Genomic DNA, 13,890 nt, shown 5'->3' on the forward strand with positions numbered 1-13,890 from the left:
CAGATGGGGACATGTCCAGGGTGGAGGGCTGGTCAGGCTGGAAGAGGGCCTGGTAATCATGTCATTGAAGAATGGTTGGAGAACCTGGGGTTATTCAACCTCTTAGAGAGGTGAGAGAGGACTGTCATGTCACAGAGGGGCTGGATTCACCCTATGTAACTGTACGAAGCAGAGCAAGGGCTGAGGAGCAAAAGCTCCAGGAAGCCAGATGCTGGCTGAATTCAAGAAAAAACTTACAGTGGTGGGAGCAAACCATCCTGAAAGGTATTGGCCCCCTTGAGTGGTAGCAAGCTGCTTGGACACTACCTGGATGTCCATCTGCCAAAGGTATTGCAAGAATGATTCTGGCTCTGGGTGGGAGGCTGAATCAACCAACTGGTCAACCCGACAATACTCAGTGCCATTCCTGTGGGGTTTCATTCTGACCAAAAAGTGTCATCTGTAAAGTTAGGGCTTCCCATAGATGAACCACCGGTTTCCTTCATGGTCATAATCATGCCCCTAAGAGCTTTCAGTGGGATGTGCCCAGGGTGCCCAGGATGCTATGGTACAGGGGTTGGAGAGCTGTCCACGTTACCTGCTCGCACCACCAGGCTGGACTCACAGAGCAAACAGGTCCAGAGACCCCCAAGGTCACACCAAACCTGTCTCCCTAGCTATAAAGAGGGCTGTCAGTGCTGGCCCTGCCAGTCTCATGGAACACTTGTGAGGTTTTCATGTCTATCCTCAGATTGGGTTGGAGTTTGACATAAGTAGATTCTGTGCCGTTCAGCACCTAAATACATACTATTGATAAAATATTGATAATAAGTCAACCAAAAATATATGTTGCACAAATATTGTGCACACTACTTTAGACTTTGTAAAGGTAAATGTAGTTTTGGTTGTGCCCTTCCACCCTCTGTCACTGAATTTGTAAAGCTGTTGAGACTTAATTTTTTCTTTCCTTTTATTTCTATCATTAATTTTGAGTTATTCCATTATAATCCAGCACAAGACGAAGCTGTCCTTTGTCCTGGGCCAGAACATGTTGCTTGCCCAGGGGACTGAGGAATCCTATGTGCCATCTCTTGTTGTCCCCCTCCAGAGCAAATCCCGTCTCTGTGGGCCAAGCCGCATCCATCAGGGCACTCCCGTTTTCTGCTCAGACCCTCTGGCCTGAGGAGCCACTGTGCCGAACACAGATGTTCCCACAAACATGGCTTTTGGAAGTACATGTCCCTTGATCTCGTTCAGAAATGGTCCACATTCTGGGGGCATAGGTGGAGCTTTGGCCATTTTGAGAATCATTTTTCCACAAGACAAACCAAGGAGAGGGGTGCCCAAGGAGCAGGGGATGTACACATAAGAGCGTATAAGGTAGGATTTGAGGACCATAAAAAAATCCACCTGCCTCTAAGTAGCATCTCCTCTGGCCTCACCCAGGTGCCTAATGTCACCTCATTCTTTTGGGTCATACTGTTGCCATGGTTCTCAAAGTGGGGTCCCCGGTAGCAGCATCCACCTATCTGGGAACTCGTTAGAAATGCACATTCTCAGGCCCCACCGCAGACCTGCTGAATCAGGACTCGGGTAGAGTCTGCTGTCTATGGACAAACCTCCCAGGTGATTCTCACACATGCTTAAGTTTAAGAACGACTGCTCTGTTCAACCCAGTCATTGTTAGCAACCAACCCTAGTGAGATTCGATTTTCAGTTTCTTCATGGAGAGCTTTGATTAGGAGACCAAGAAAAGGAAAATTCGAGATGTTCTGGAGACTGGAGAGGGGGCTGTTGACTGAGGAAGCTCTCCTCCCTGGTCCGCGGGCCACTTGCTTACTAACTGCTCCGTAACCTTAGTGTTACTGCAATTTGATTACAGCGCACTGTCACTCTGTGTCACTCGCTGTCATAAGAGCTTGTTTGGGGGCACTCCTTTTAACTTCATCTTGTTTCCATTGTAACTGATTTGTATTCTGTTTATGGCTGCTGCACACACTGACTGGGCTGCTTTCAATCCCAAGTGAGTACCGCTTTGTAAACACTAGAATTTTTCAATATTTGATACTTGGACACTTTCTGGGAGTTTTCATGCTACAGTTCTTCCTTCTTCAGCTCAAAGTGGCTTTCAGATAAACCCTACAGAGTTCTCCATATGAAAGAGTGGCTAAGCCTAAGCACAAGACGGCAAGGGGATGTCTGGTCCGGCGACCTTGGGCAGTGGAAGGGCATCTGCCCTCGCCAGGCTCAGGCACTGGCCGGCAGTCCTGTAGCATCTGCGTGGGGAGCCCCGAGCAGCCTTCTTGCCCCGCTTCTCTGCTCCGCTGTTACGTGTGCATCGTGTTCCTTTGGTTGCCAGTGCGAGAAAAAGCAGCGGATAGATGGCGCTGATTTCTCTTAAGTGAAGCGTTCTTCAAAATAATTGTAACAGCAGGGAGTATACAGCTCAAGGGGTAGAGCGCATGCTTAGCATGCATGAGGCCCTGGGTTCGATCCCCAGTACCTCCTCCAAAAACAGATAAACCTAATTACCTCCCCCCTCCCCCCACCAAAATAAAAAATAAGTAAATAATGTAATAGTGAATGAAACACTTAATTAAACAAAAAGAATAATTATAACAAACCTCTGAGTTTGTAGACCTTCCCTGGGTCAAGACCAAATTCCTTAGCCACTCCCAGCCTCACTGGCCCGGAAGTGAGCCATTGTCCTGTGACAGTTTGTTGGAGGTTAAAGGAAGCTTCAAGAATGGCTTCTTCTTCCCTCTGGGTTCCTAACCACAGCCAGCAGGAGCCAAACGAGGCCTGCAATGCATTTCAGGTTACTGCCAGCAAACTGGCTGGGCCTCCTCCCTCCCTCCTCAGATCGGCTGCGGAGGAAGAGCTTAGTGAGCCTTCACTTGGAGGAGGAAGGCAAGGAGGAGCTGGCCACGTGGTGCCGGAGCAAGAGAGAGGGCAACCAGCGGCTCTCCAAAGCTGCCTTTGCCATGAATGGCCGCAGCCCCCAGGGAGGGGATTTCAGTTCCTCTCAACTCGTCTCATGGCCCCTGAAGGGCACCCTCCTCTGCTCCACTTACACAGGGACACTGAGGCTGGGGCAGGGGCACGCAGACAAGGGGTGTGGAGTAAACAGCTGAGAGCAGCATCTTTGGGTTTCTGATTCTCCTGCAGATCCTGGACACAAGTTTAATTTTCCTCAGCTTGCATTTAAGGGGCAAATTAGGGAAGATAACCTACAAGTTTTTACAGGCCCAGATGACCTGAAAAAAAAAAAACACATATGCACAGAGCAGAAGAGAAGGGAGGTGTATATGAGGGCAGCCGCGTAGGGAAGGAAGCTTGCTGTGTAGGGTGCGGAGGTGCCCTCTGCACATCCCGCCTGGGATGTTGGGAAAACGGCTCCTCCAATGCAAGTTGTGTGACCTTGGGCGATGGGCAGGTTACTCAGCCTCTCTGGGCCTCAGTTACCTCATCTTTAAAAGGGGGAGACTTCTTAGGGATTTATGAACTTAGCAAGGTGACGTGTGTAGGGGTTTGGGCACAGTGCAGGGCAAAGAGGAAGTTCTTTGAAAGTGTTCTTTACGTCTAAGAACGCAGACGTCGGTCAAGTGGCTGGTGGGGATTCACGAGGCACATTATTCACCAGCTGTGTTAGCGACAGATTCCTTACTTCAGGTTTTAAAGCCAGCCCTTCTGCATCAGGCAGGAGCTGTCCTAACCGGGCCCAGCTAGTCTGTCCGAGCCGTGGCCCGGGCTCCCTCCCACAGCCCTGCCCTCCCGGGGCCAGGTGAGGAGAGCTGCTGCCCTCACAGTGAGAGCCAGTCCTTGGCGCTAAGGAACTGGATGGAGATGGGGAAGGGGCGTCCGGGGGTGTCACAGGCTGCTGACCCTGCCCCGTGTCCTGTGCTCCTCCACAGCGAATACATCCTCATTCAATGCTTCAGCCACGCTGCCACCAAACACCAACACTTCTCTGGTAAGTCCTCTCTTATGCCAGACATTCGAGAGCTTTTGTTTGTGGGGAGAGAGAAGAATGGGGAGACTGAGACCATCTTGTTGTGACCCAGACTGACAGAGGTCAGCCCCACTGCACACCAGGGTCACCTGCAGAGCTGTGTATATGCAAATTTTTATTTTAAGAGTATGCTGTCAAAATCCCATGTTGTGTCATTCTATTCAATCCATGTGCGTAAATCTTGCCCCCCCGCATACACACACGCACACGCACACACACACACACACTCACACGCACACATCCACAGGACGGGAGGCAGAGGTGAGGAATGCTAAGCAGGGCTGTACAAAGCTGTCCACAGTTTCCCATCCATCTTTCTGCCTTCTTCCTTACCTTTCCACTTAGGACTCCCAGTTCCTACCAAAGCGATGCTACTTCCCAGCCCTGGAAGGTTTACTAAGGCTCCCCCCTTCTCTGAAGCTGCTCTGTCCTTTGCACTCATGAGTCCCCGTGGGCCCCAGCTCTGCTCTGCCTTTTCCAGTCATGACGAGCAGTGGCCCTCAGGAGACAGCGCCTAGACTAAGTGGCACTGATGACGGTGGAAGTCCGAAACCAGGGGAAGGGTAGCACCTGGGCAGCCTTGAGGGGAGACTCGGGGACTTCAGTGTCCCTAAGGTTGCTCCTTAGGTTACCCCTGCACAGGCAGCTGACTGCTCAGTGGCCATTTAACCTAAGATTTTTCAAATATCTGATTTTGAGGGAGGAAAAACGGAATCAGTCAGTGCCTGTGTCTGAATACTTACTACGTGTAAGGGCTCCAAAGACAGCTAAGACACAGATGTGGCCTCTGCCCTCCCACCTGCTTGTAATGTGCATGTGGGAGGTTAACCTGAAGGGTAAGGGGCAGCACAAATAGAGTCAAACACAGGTCGAATGCATCCGTCCCGTGGTGGAGGCACAGCGTACTCTGCAGATGGGAGAGGAGCGCCTCCTAGAGGAAGTAGAACACGATGTGGGCTTGAAGGTTGGGAAATTTGGTCCCACAGAGAAAAGCACAATCCAGGCCGAGGGACCAGCATAGACAGAAGGGCACGAGAGGAAAAGCAGGAAAAGTGTTCTGAGGACAGTGGGTGGACCAGTCCTGCCGAGACAGAGGGAGAGTGGGGCATCACACAGGGAAGTCACGAGAGAGAAGCCAGGGTGGAGACGCTGGACCAGACACGGCGGCGATGGAGGCTTCAGTGACTGAGGGAGGCAGCTGACGGTCAGTAGATGCTGTGGCTGTCTCTTCCTGTCCGATCTTCATCTCCAGTCCTGAGCTTTTCCACAGCATGGTGGTCTCAGAGTTCCAAGAGGGACTTCTTGGGGTCTGGGCTCAGAACCTCTCAAAGCCACTGCCTCCCCATTCTATTGGTCTGTTGGTCTAAGCAGGCCTAGGGCCAGCCCAGATTCAAAGAGGTAAAGAAATAGACTTCACCTTTGGATGGGAGTGACGTTGCTGTCACATTGCAAAGGAATGTGGACACAGGGAGCCATTCACTGGGGACCATTATTATATCAAACTACCACACTTCTTTTAATGCACGCATATGTTATGGCTACTTGCAAGCATCTGTTTACTTCATTATGAAGGTTCCAGAATATTTGCACATTAATTTTTCAAATTATATATTAAGTTTTATTATACATTTCTCTCCTTTTATTACACTTAGAAAATATACCTATGAATATACATATGTGAATATACATATATGAATGGATGTACATATATACTTAGGAACATATATATGGGACTATATACAGAAATATGCATATGTAGAAATATATATTATGTATATTAGTTATATATATACATATGTGTGTGTGTGTGTGTATATACAATTCTTTTGTTTGCCCTGGCTTTTAAGCATCTGGGACACCAAAGGGCAAGTGACTGAAGTGACTGACCCAAGAGAGTCTGATAAGGGTGGGTGTGAGCCCCAATATGTAGAAGGCTGTGCATAGGTGAAGGAAGAGGGAGGGTAAATGTGAGACACGAAGGAGGTGCAGACAGGGCCCATGGTTGATTGGCTGGGATGGGAGCCAGTCCTGGGCTGAGGATGGAGTCCCACCCTCTGCGCTTTTCCCCCTCACTCACAAAGCAGGACATCCTAGAACACAACGAAGAAACACGGGTCAGCTCCTAATCTTCCCCAGGAGCCTCCTGCTTGTCATTCCTTGAAGCAACTTGTCCCCAAGAATGTCACTCTGTTGCTGGGGGCCACCATGGCGCAGGAGGGCTGGGGCCCCTCTGAGGGTGGGAGGGGTGTAGGGGCTGCCTGAGGACTGTGGAGGGAGGGACTCACAACTGACCTGCTGGGAAGGCCCTGACCATTTCTCTCCTGTCTTGGTCCCCAAGTACAACCCCCTTAACCTCACAGCGCTGGACTGGTCCCTGCTGAGCAAAAAGGAGTGTTTGAACTATGGTGGGCGCCTACTCGGGAACTCCTGCCAGTTTATCCCAGACCTGGCACTCATGTCCTTCATCCTTTTCTTCGGGACATACTCCATGACCCTGACCCTGAAGAAGTTCAAATTCAGCCGCTATTTCCCTACCAAGGTATGTTCAGCCTCCAGTTAGGAGGGAGCCTACGGACAGACAGCTCACAGGGAAGCCCCCTCGGGGAGTCTGAGAGGGTGCTGGTCCATCTGCTGGGATGGACACCACATCAGCTCTGGCTCGCTGAGGCTTTTTCACGTTAAGAGCACAGACTTGAGTCAGAGAGAACTGGGTTCCCTTGTTGTCAAGGCCCCACAGCAGCGCTCTGTATTGTCAGACTTTTGTCTTCAGCCTTTCTGTGCAGTAGTATACTGTGGATTTTTTTTCCCATTTTATTTCCCCGATGACTAATGAAGTTGAAAATCTTATCATGTGTTTATTGGCCGTATGGCCATCTGACTTTCTTCTTCTAAGTGCCAGTTTAAATCTGTTAACACGTTTTCAACGGGGTTGCCTGTCTTTTTCTTTCTGATTTGCAGTTCTTTACATATTCCAGATAGAAACCGTTTTTGTGATCATATGTGTTACAAATATCTTCTCCTGCTGTACGACTGGCCTTTTTACTCGCTTAATGGTATCTTTTGATTAATAGGGATTCTTAGTTTTGCTGTAATCAAATATATCAAATTTTTCCTCAAGGAAAATATTAGCTAGAAGATATTCTCCTATGTTATCCTTTAAAAGCTTCGTTGCTTTTCCTTTCATGTTAGCTCTCTAATCCACCAGAAGTACTTTTGACATATAGTAAGAGACAGAGTGTGTTTCTTTGTTTTTTATTTAGATAGCCAGTTGTTTCAGCACTTTTTTTAAAAAAGACCGTCTTTTTGATCATGGTTTCCAGGGGTTTGGGGGGAGGGAGGGAGGGAGGAATGAATAGATGGAGCACAAGGGATTTTTAGAGCAATGAAATTATTCTGTGTGATACTATAGTGGTGGCTACATGTCATTATGCATTTGTCAAAGCCCATAGAATGTACAGCATCAAGAATGAACCCTAATGTAAACTATGGACATTGGTTGATCATAATGTGTCCATGCTGGTTCATCGATTGCACCAAATATGTCACACTGATGAGGGATGGTGAGGGTAGTGGAGTGTATATGTGTGGGTGGGGAGGGCTATGTGGGAACTCTATATTTTCTGCTCAATTCTGCTGTCAAGCTGAAACTGCTGTAAAAAAAAAAGTCTATTAATTTAAAAAAGGAAGAAAAAAAAAGGAAAAACGAAAAAAGAGATCATCTTTTCCCCACTGCTCTGCAGTGCTTCCCTTGCCATATGTCAAATGTTCACATATGATGGGATCTGTTTCTAGGTTCTTTATTCTGTTTCACTGGTTTGTTCATATGCCAGTTTCACAGCATTCATTTCTAAAACTGATAATAAGTCTGTGTATCTTATAAGCCAAACTTTCCGTATTTGTCCTTCTTTTTCGTTGATGCCTTGGCCCTTTGCATTTCCACATACATTTTAGAATCATCTTAAATTTCACCAAAATAAAAACTTGTTGGAATTCGGATAGAATTATATGACTCTAAGTATCAATCTGGGGAGAATTTACTCCTTTCAAATTCTGAATATGGTATACCTTGCCATTTATTTAGGTGTTTATTTCTCTCCATAATGTTTTATAGGTTTTGGTCTTGAGGTGCACATTTTTTATTAGATTTATTCCTAGGTATTTGATTTTGTCTAGCCTATTGAAAATGCTAACCATTATTTTAATTTTCTTTTATGTGGCTAGAATAAAATGTTTGTTAATCAAACATTATTTGCATATGTGAGCAACAGGTATGAAATGGAGCACTCGGAAGAATTTTAGCAACTCTCTTCTACCATAAATCCCATGAGCACTCTCCCAGAGCCTTCATAAATAAATATTACTACTACTATCAATAATGATGAAGATGAAGAAATCTTTGATATGAATAATTGAATTTTTTCCAATATTTTGTAAAGATCAACCAAAAGGCTCTTTAGGAAGCTTTACAGTATACAAACTGAGTGAAAAATAGTGTACTTGTAACACAAATGCATCCTCAAGACTGAGTGGGTGCACTGTTATTTCTTAAGGTAGGAGGGAATTCACAGCTCTTTATTACATCCATCTTTAGGTTAGGCTGGACCATGTGAAATTGCCTCTATTTGACAGTTTTTACCTGCCAAAAATGGCAAATCCGTATGGTTTAATGTAATAATGTTTTGATCCGGATGCTAGGACTATGGTAAAAAAGCCAGTGTAAACCTAGCACACTGCTTGGTTCTGCTGTGACCAGTATTTTATATAATCGTAATAATGGAAAGCTGCTACTGGTTTTCAACTTTTAGAATCAAATTCTAGATAAAACACAGAAGACATGTTCACAGAAGATGAGCATTCTCAGCTTTGACAATGTACAGCTCACAGTGAGGAGTCACAAGATGGAAGGGGGGGGGGAAGGATGGGGAGGACAGGACAGCAAGCCTGAGGGGGAATGAGAGATATTGGTAAAAGTTCGTGGAAAAGAGATTTAATTATGTAACTTGAAAGGGCAAAGGAAAACCCATAGAAGGAGTTTAAAAATAACTGTCAAAAGAAAAATGCCATACGATATCACTTACATGTGGAGTCTAAAAAAAAAAGACACAAATGAACTACTTATTATTTAAAACTTAGATGATTGATTTCTTGAATATGTGTAACTATATTTGACTGTCCTTTATGAGTGCATTACTGCATTCTGTTGATTCTTGTAAATAAATAAAAATAAAAATAACTCTCAAAGATTGGGAATGAGGAGAGGGCAGGAGGGGTAGTGCAAGTAAGCTAAATCTTTATCAACAGACAGTGCCTTCAATTAGTAAATCAGAATAGAGAAGTATAACATATTAGTTAATGACCCAGAGGAAGCCACCCAAACAACTAAAGTCATGCAGACAGAATGGGTGTATCTGGAAAGGGGGACCAGAGTGAAGAAAAGTGAGGAAGGGGACTATGCTTTTTACATTATGTGGGGGTTTAATTGATTATATATGTTGATTAACAATTTTAAAGGGGTGTAGGGGGTACAGGGAATGAATTAAATGTGCTGTCATCTGCCCTTGTGCTCCCTAACCTCTTCCCCCGTTGTTCTCCAGAATTTGCTATCTCTGAAGAGATACAGAAAAGATGGCAAGATAGAAGGTGAGGTCTAAAACCTGGCCTAGGATGGGCCTCCTAAAACAGGGAAGCAAGAGGTGAAGGACTTAGTGGACAGAAGGTCTGAGAGGAGCCACGGGTCCCCCAGCAGAGTTAGGGGCCTCGCTCCTGGCCCAGGTGCCAGTGCGACAATCTGTCACACGTTTTTCGAAGCTAGGATTTCCTTCAGAGTTCAGCCCTTACCCTCACTACCCCGATGGGTGACCCAGTTCAGTCTGTCACCCCAGAAAATGTCTTCAGCAATGGCAGCCATGCCACATGAATAACAACAATCCCCACTTTTTTTTTTGAAAGCGAAATTCTTTTACTAAGTCAACAAATATTAACTGATCATTTACTTTGCGCCATGCTCTGTTCTAACTACTAGATATTGAATGCCGAGTGACATAAACATGGTCCCTGCTCTGGTGGAGAACGCACTTTAAAGGGGAATGAATCCCACTTTGACTAATTCTTGCCAAGCCCTCTGAATGTGTCACAGCTCACATGTGCCTATGAGGCAGGTGCTGTCATACCTCCATTTTACAGAGGAGGAAACTGAGGCCCCAAGGTCACCCAGCTGGCAAGAGCAGAACCAGGATTTGAACCTGGGTCTTCTGACTCGGGAGCTTAGGCTCTTAACAGCTCTCCTCTGGGCAGGCGCTTGTCTGACTTGCTCATCTCTGTTTTTTTGCAGGTTCGGGCCCTGGTAGCCGACTTTTCTATCATCTTCTCCATCCTGCTGTTCTGTGGAATCGACACCTGTTTCGGCCTGGCAACCCCCAAGCTGCTCGTGCCCAGCGTCATCAAGGTCTGCCCCCAGCGCCTGCCCTGGCGTTCTCTCTGCCTGCCCACCCGCTGCAGGTCCTTCCCCTCTAAGCTGATCAAACTTTGATATATTCAGCCAAGCCACCCTGTGGGTTCTCCGTGTGTGCTCCACCCTTCCTCACACAGCCTTCCTGGGGGCAGTCCTTTGAGATGCTGGTTTGGGGATATATTCACGATGATATAGTCCTGCTGTGTAGCCACAGGATGGGGAAGGTGCTGGAATCCACTCTCCAGCCCAGCTGAAGCCCTTGATTTCCACTTCCGGGTCTACCATTCCCTCACTCCTGGCAGTCTCCAAGTTGGGCCACCTGGGATCTGTTGAAAATGATCCTTTAAAACAGGGATCCTCAAAGTGTGCCCCCTAGACGAGCATCACACCATCTAATGGGAACTTGTTAGGAATGCAGATTCTCAGCCCCACCCCAAACCTATGGAATCAGGAAGTCTGGGGCTGGGGCTCAGTGCTCTGCATTTTAATAAGCCCTCCAGGAGATTCTGGGGGCTGCTTAAGTTTGAGAACCACTGCTTGAGAAATTTCCCTTTAGTCCAGAGTTGGAGCTGTTTGCCTGTCGCTACCCTTGAGCTCTGCTCCCTCACTGGGAACACCACCATCTAAACTAGACTGGGAGGTACGGGTTCTCCAACTGACCCTCCCTGCCTTTGAGGGGTTGAACTTTATAATATTATTTCTGCTTAAACATCCCATAAAACTCATGTTGGCCTTGAAATTTAAAGTACATCTTTCTTTTAAATAAAACAAAAGATAAACTTCAGCCCAGCTCCCACAAGGATAATCCCTTATCCTCAATATGCAAGCCTGAATTACTGGTCTTGTTTTACAGACAATTCTGTAATGCTCCCCGGACAGGTGACTCGGAGGAGAGGCAGAAAGCGTCAGGCACTGGGCCCATCAGTTTCTTTATTCTTCACTGTTGGGCCTCATTGCTGTTTCTTGTTAACATAGTTTGCAATTAGTGATCACAAGCTGCATCCCAGTGCCCTCTGACTCGGCACCTCCCTGTCTCCCACACAATCCCCGGGGCAGCTGCAACAAAACCTCTCCTTTGCTCTGCACACACCACGCCCTTCCCAAGTCTGTGCCTCCTGGGATCTCCTTAAAGTTACAGGTCTTTAAGGAAAAAGACTACACTTGGAAAGTACCCCTTTCCGTGGGGAAACGGCGGGAAGGCTGGGAGAGTGGGCCGGACGACAGGTGCCCTGGGACAGGGGAGAGAGGAAAGGGCCCTCTCCGTTTGCTCCGCTCAGCCCACGCGGCCTGACCGAGGCTGGTTCGTGGCCCCCTTTGGGAAGAACCCGTGGTGGGTGTACCTGGCGAGCATCCTGCCCGCCTTGCTGGTGACCATCCTGATCTTCATGGACCAGCAGATTACGGCCGTCATAGTCAACCGGAAGGAGAACAAGCTGAGGGTAAGGCTGGTGCTGGAAGCAGGGGCACAACCTCTTTCTTTCCACAAAGTTGGACGGAATGAAGGAGAGAGGTGGTGCTTCTTTCAAAATTTGGGGTCATTTGTGAAGCGAAATATGGGGGCAGAAGACTGGAGTTCAGGGTGTGGGCAGAGGGGAATGTGACCTCCAGATGTGGGTGAGGCCAGCAGGGCCAGGGGAGGCTCCAAGGACCAGGGCCAAGCCCAGGGTTGGCCCCTGCACTTCTCCCAAAGTGACCCTCCCGCTCTGCATCCCCTGACAGTGAACTTGGGCGTCTGAGCAGATCCCAACAAGGGGATTTTGACCAGGACCGTAAGGCAGAGGAGCATCCTCGGCCTTCCTGCCCTCCCTGCCGTGGGGTCTGAGGAGCCCAGGCTGCCCTCCCCCCCCCGACCTGGACCACTCTGGGCTTGACCTAGGCCTGTCCCACCTGGGGCCTCTCGTTCAGGAACTGCAGACATTGTGGCCGCTGGGCAGGATACCTTCTTCCCAGGGGCCCAAACCCAGGGCCTTTCCCAACCTGAATACCCATCTCCTCCCTTGCCCTGGGGTCGGTGCGGCCTGACCGCATCAGGCTGGCAGCCCCATCGGAGTGCTGCCTAGAAGGGCAAGGGGAGCCCTCAAGCCGTGTTCCCCAAGCAGCTGCCTCGGGGAGAGCTCTGTCCGCCCGCCGCGGAAGGTGGCTGGGAACAGGCTCCCGAGACAGCTTCCCCCCTCCCACTGCCCCCTGCAGAAGGCTGCTGGCTACCACCTGGACCTGTTCTGGGTGGGCATCCTCATGGCTCTGTGCTCCTTCATGGGGCTCCCCTGGTATGTGGCTGCCACGGTCATCTCCATTGCCCACATCGACAGCCTCAAGATGGAGACGGAGACCAGTGCCCCTGGGGAGCAGCCCCAATTCCTGGGGGTCAGGTAGGTGGAGGGCAGGGCCTGGGGGCCACCTGAGCGGGAGTGGTCAGGTCGGGGGTTGGGGAAGCCGGTTTTTCTTACCATCAAGGCCTTTGGGTGAATAGGGCTCCTCTGACTGCCCAGGAACCTTAGGGCTAGAAGTGATACCCTTGACGGGAGGGAAGCAGGAGACGACAATTCAGTTCTAAGGGGTGCTTTTTTCTTAACAGATTCCAAGCAGCGCACCCCCATACACTCTCACCTCTCACCTAGGGAGGCCACTCGAGCGTTCCCACGGAGCCCCTTCTGACCTGTCCCTCTGTCTCCTCTTCAAGACTCCCTAGCCATGCCAACCCCCAACATTTCCAAGTGAGGGCTCAGGTCCTGCTCAGCCTCCATTCCTCCAGAAAGCCTTTCCAGGACCACTCCCACCCCCGGGCTGTGGCCCAGGGCCTGTCACATTGCGGCTTTGCCCATCCCCCCTCTCACACCGATGTCAGGTCCCTGACCTGTTTCAGGCAGAGAAGCTCGCCTTCCACCTCTGCGGACCTCTGGGCTGAGCCCACGTCAGACGTTGGCATTTTCATACACGCTGTCCTAAGCGCTTCGCCCCGCTGCCTCGGGGTCCGTGGGCTGCCCAGCCGGCCCTGCGCAAGGGTTCTCCGTGATCAGGGTAGGGTCCCCTTCCAGACCTTTGAGCCCCACATGGCTGGGCCCAAGCAACCCGCCCCAGAGCCCCCAAGCTCCCACCAGGGCTGTCCTGGGTCTGGGCACTCCAGAAAGCATACCTGCCTCCAGCCCCTGCTCCCTGCTCCGCCAGCGGCCACGCCCCCTTCCCCCAAATCCTCATCAGTCATGTCCCACAACCACGGGGGCTTATTACAATCGAAGGGCGGAGGTTATAGGACTTCACGTGCCACTTTGTCCTCACAACAGCCCCTGAGGTGGGCGCCACGAGGTACGTTCTACTGATGCTGACGACATTTAGGGCCTTGCCTGATGCCACATGGCTAGTAAGTGGCAGAGCCAGGATTCAGCCCAAGTCGGTCCGGCCCAGGCGCCTCTCTGTTGGCCACTGCACCGCATGGCCTCCCGGACGCACC

The 13,890-nt window shown here is 49.3% G+C and overlaps 1 protein-coding gene across 1 annotated transcript in view; it reads left to right on the forward strand.

The window, feature by feature from the left end:
• The window catches only part of LOC140685650 (electrogenic sodium bicarbonate cotransporter 4-like), a 36,204-nt gene that overhangs the window by 5,997 nt on the left and 16,317 nt on the right, over positions 1 to 13,890 (forward strand). Inside the window, exons 4-8 of the mRNA XM_072937557.1 lie at positions 3,894 to 3,952; positions 6,330 to 6,530; positions 10,323 to 10,436; positions 11,720 to 11,881; positions 12,633 to 12,811. Coding sequence (XP_072793658.1) covers positions 3,894 to 3,952; positions 6,330 to 6,530; positions 10,323 to 10,436; positions 11,720 to 11,881; positions 12,633 to 12,811 — 715 coding nt within the window. The remainder of the gene's footprint in view (positions 1 to 3,893; positions 3,953 to 6,329; positions 6,531 to 10,322; positions 10,437 to 11,719; positions 11,882 to 12,632; positions 12,812 to 13,890) is intronic.

Source organism: Vicugna pacos, chromosome 15 (assembly GCF_048564905.1).
Source record: "Vicugna pacos chromosome 15, VicPac4, whole genome shotgun sequence".
Classification (NCBI taxonomy): domain Eukaryota; kingdom Metazoa; phylum Chordata; class Mammalia; order Artiodactyla; family Camelidae; genus Vicugna; species Vicugna pacos.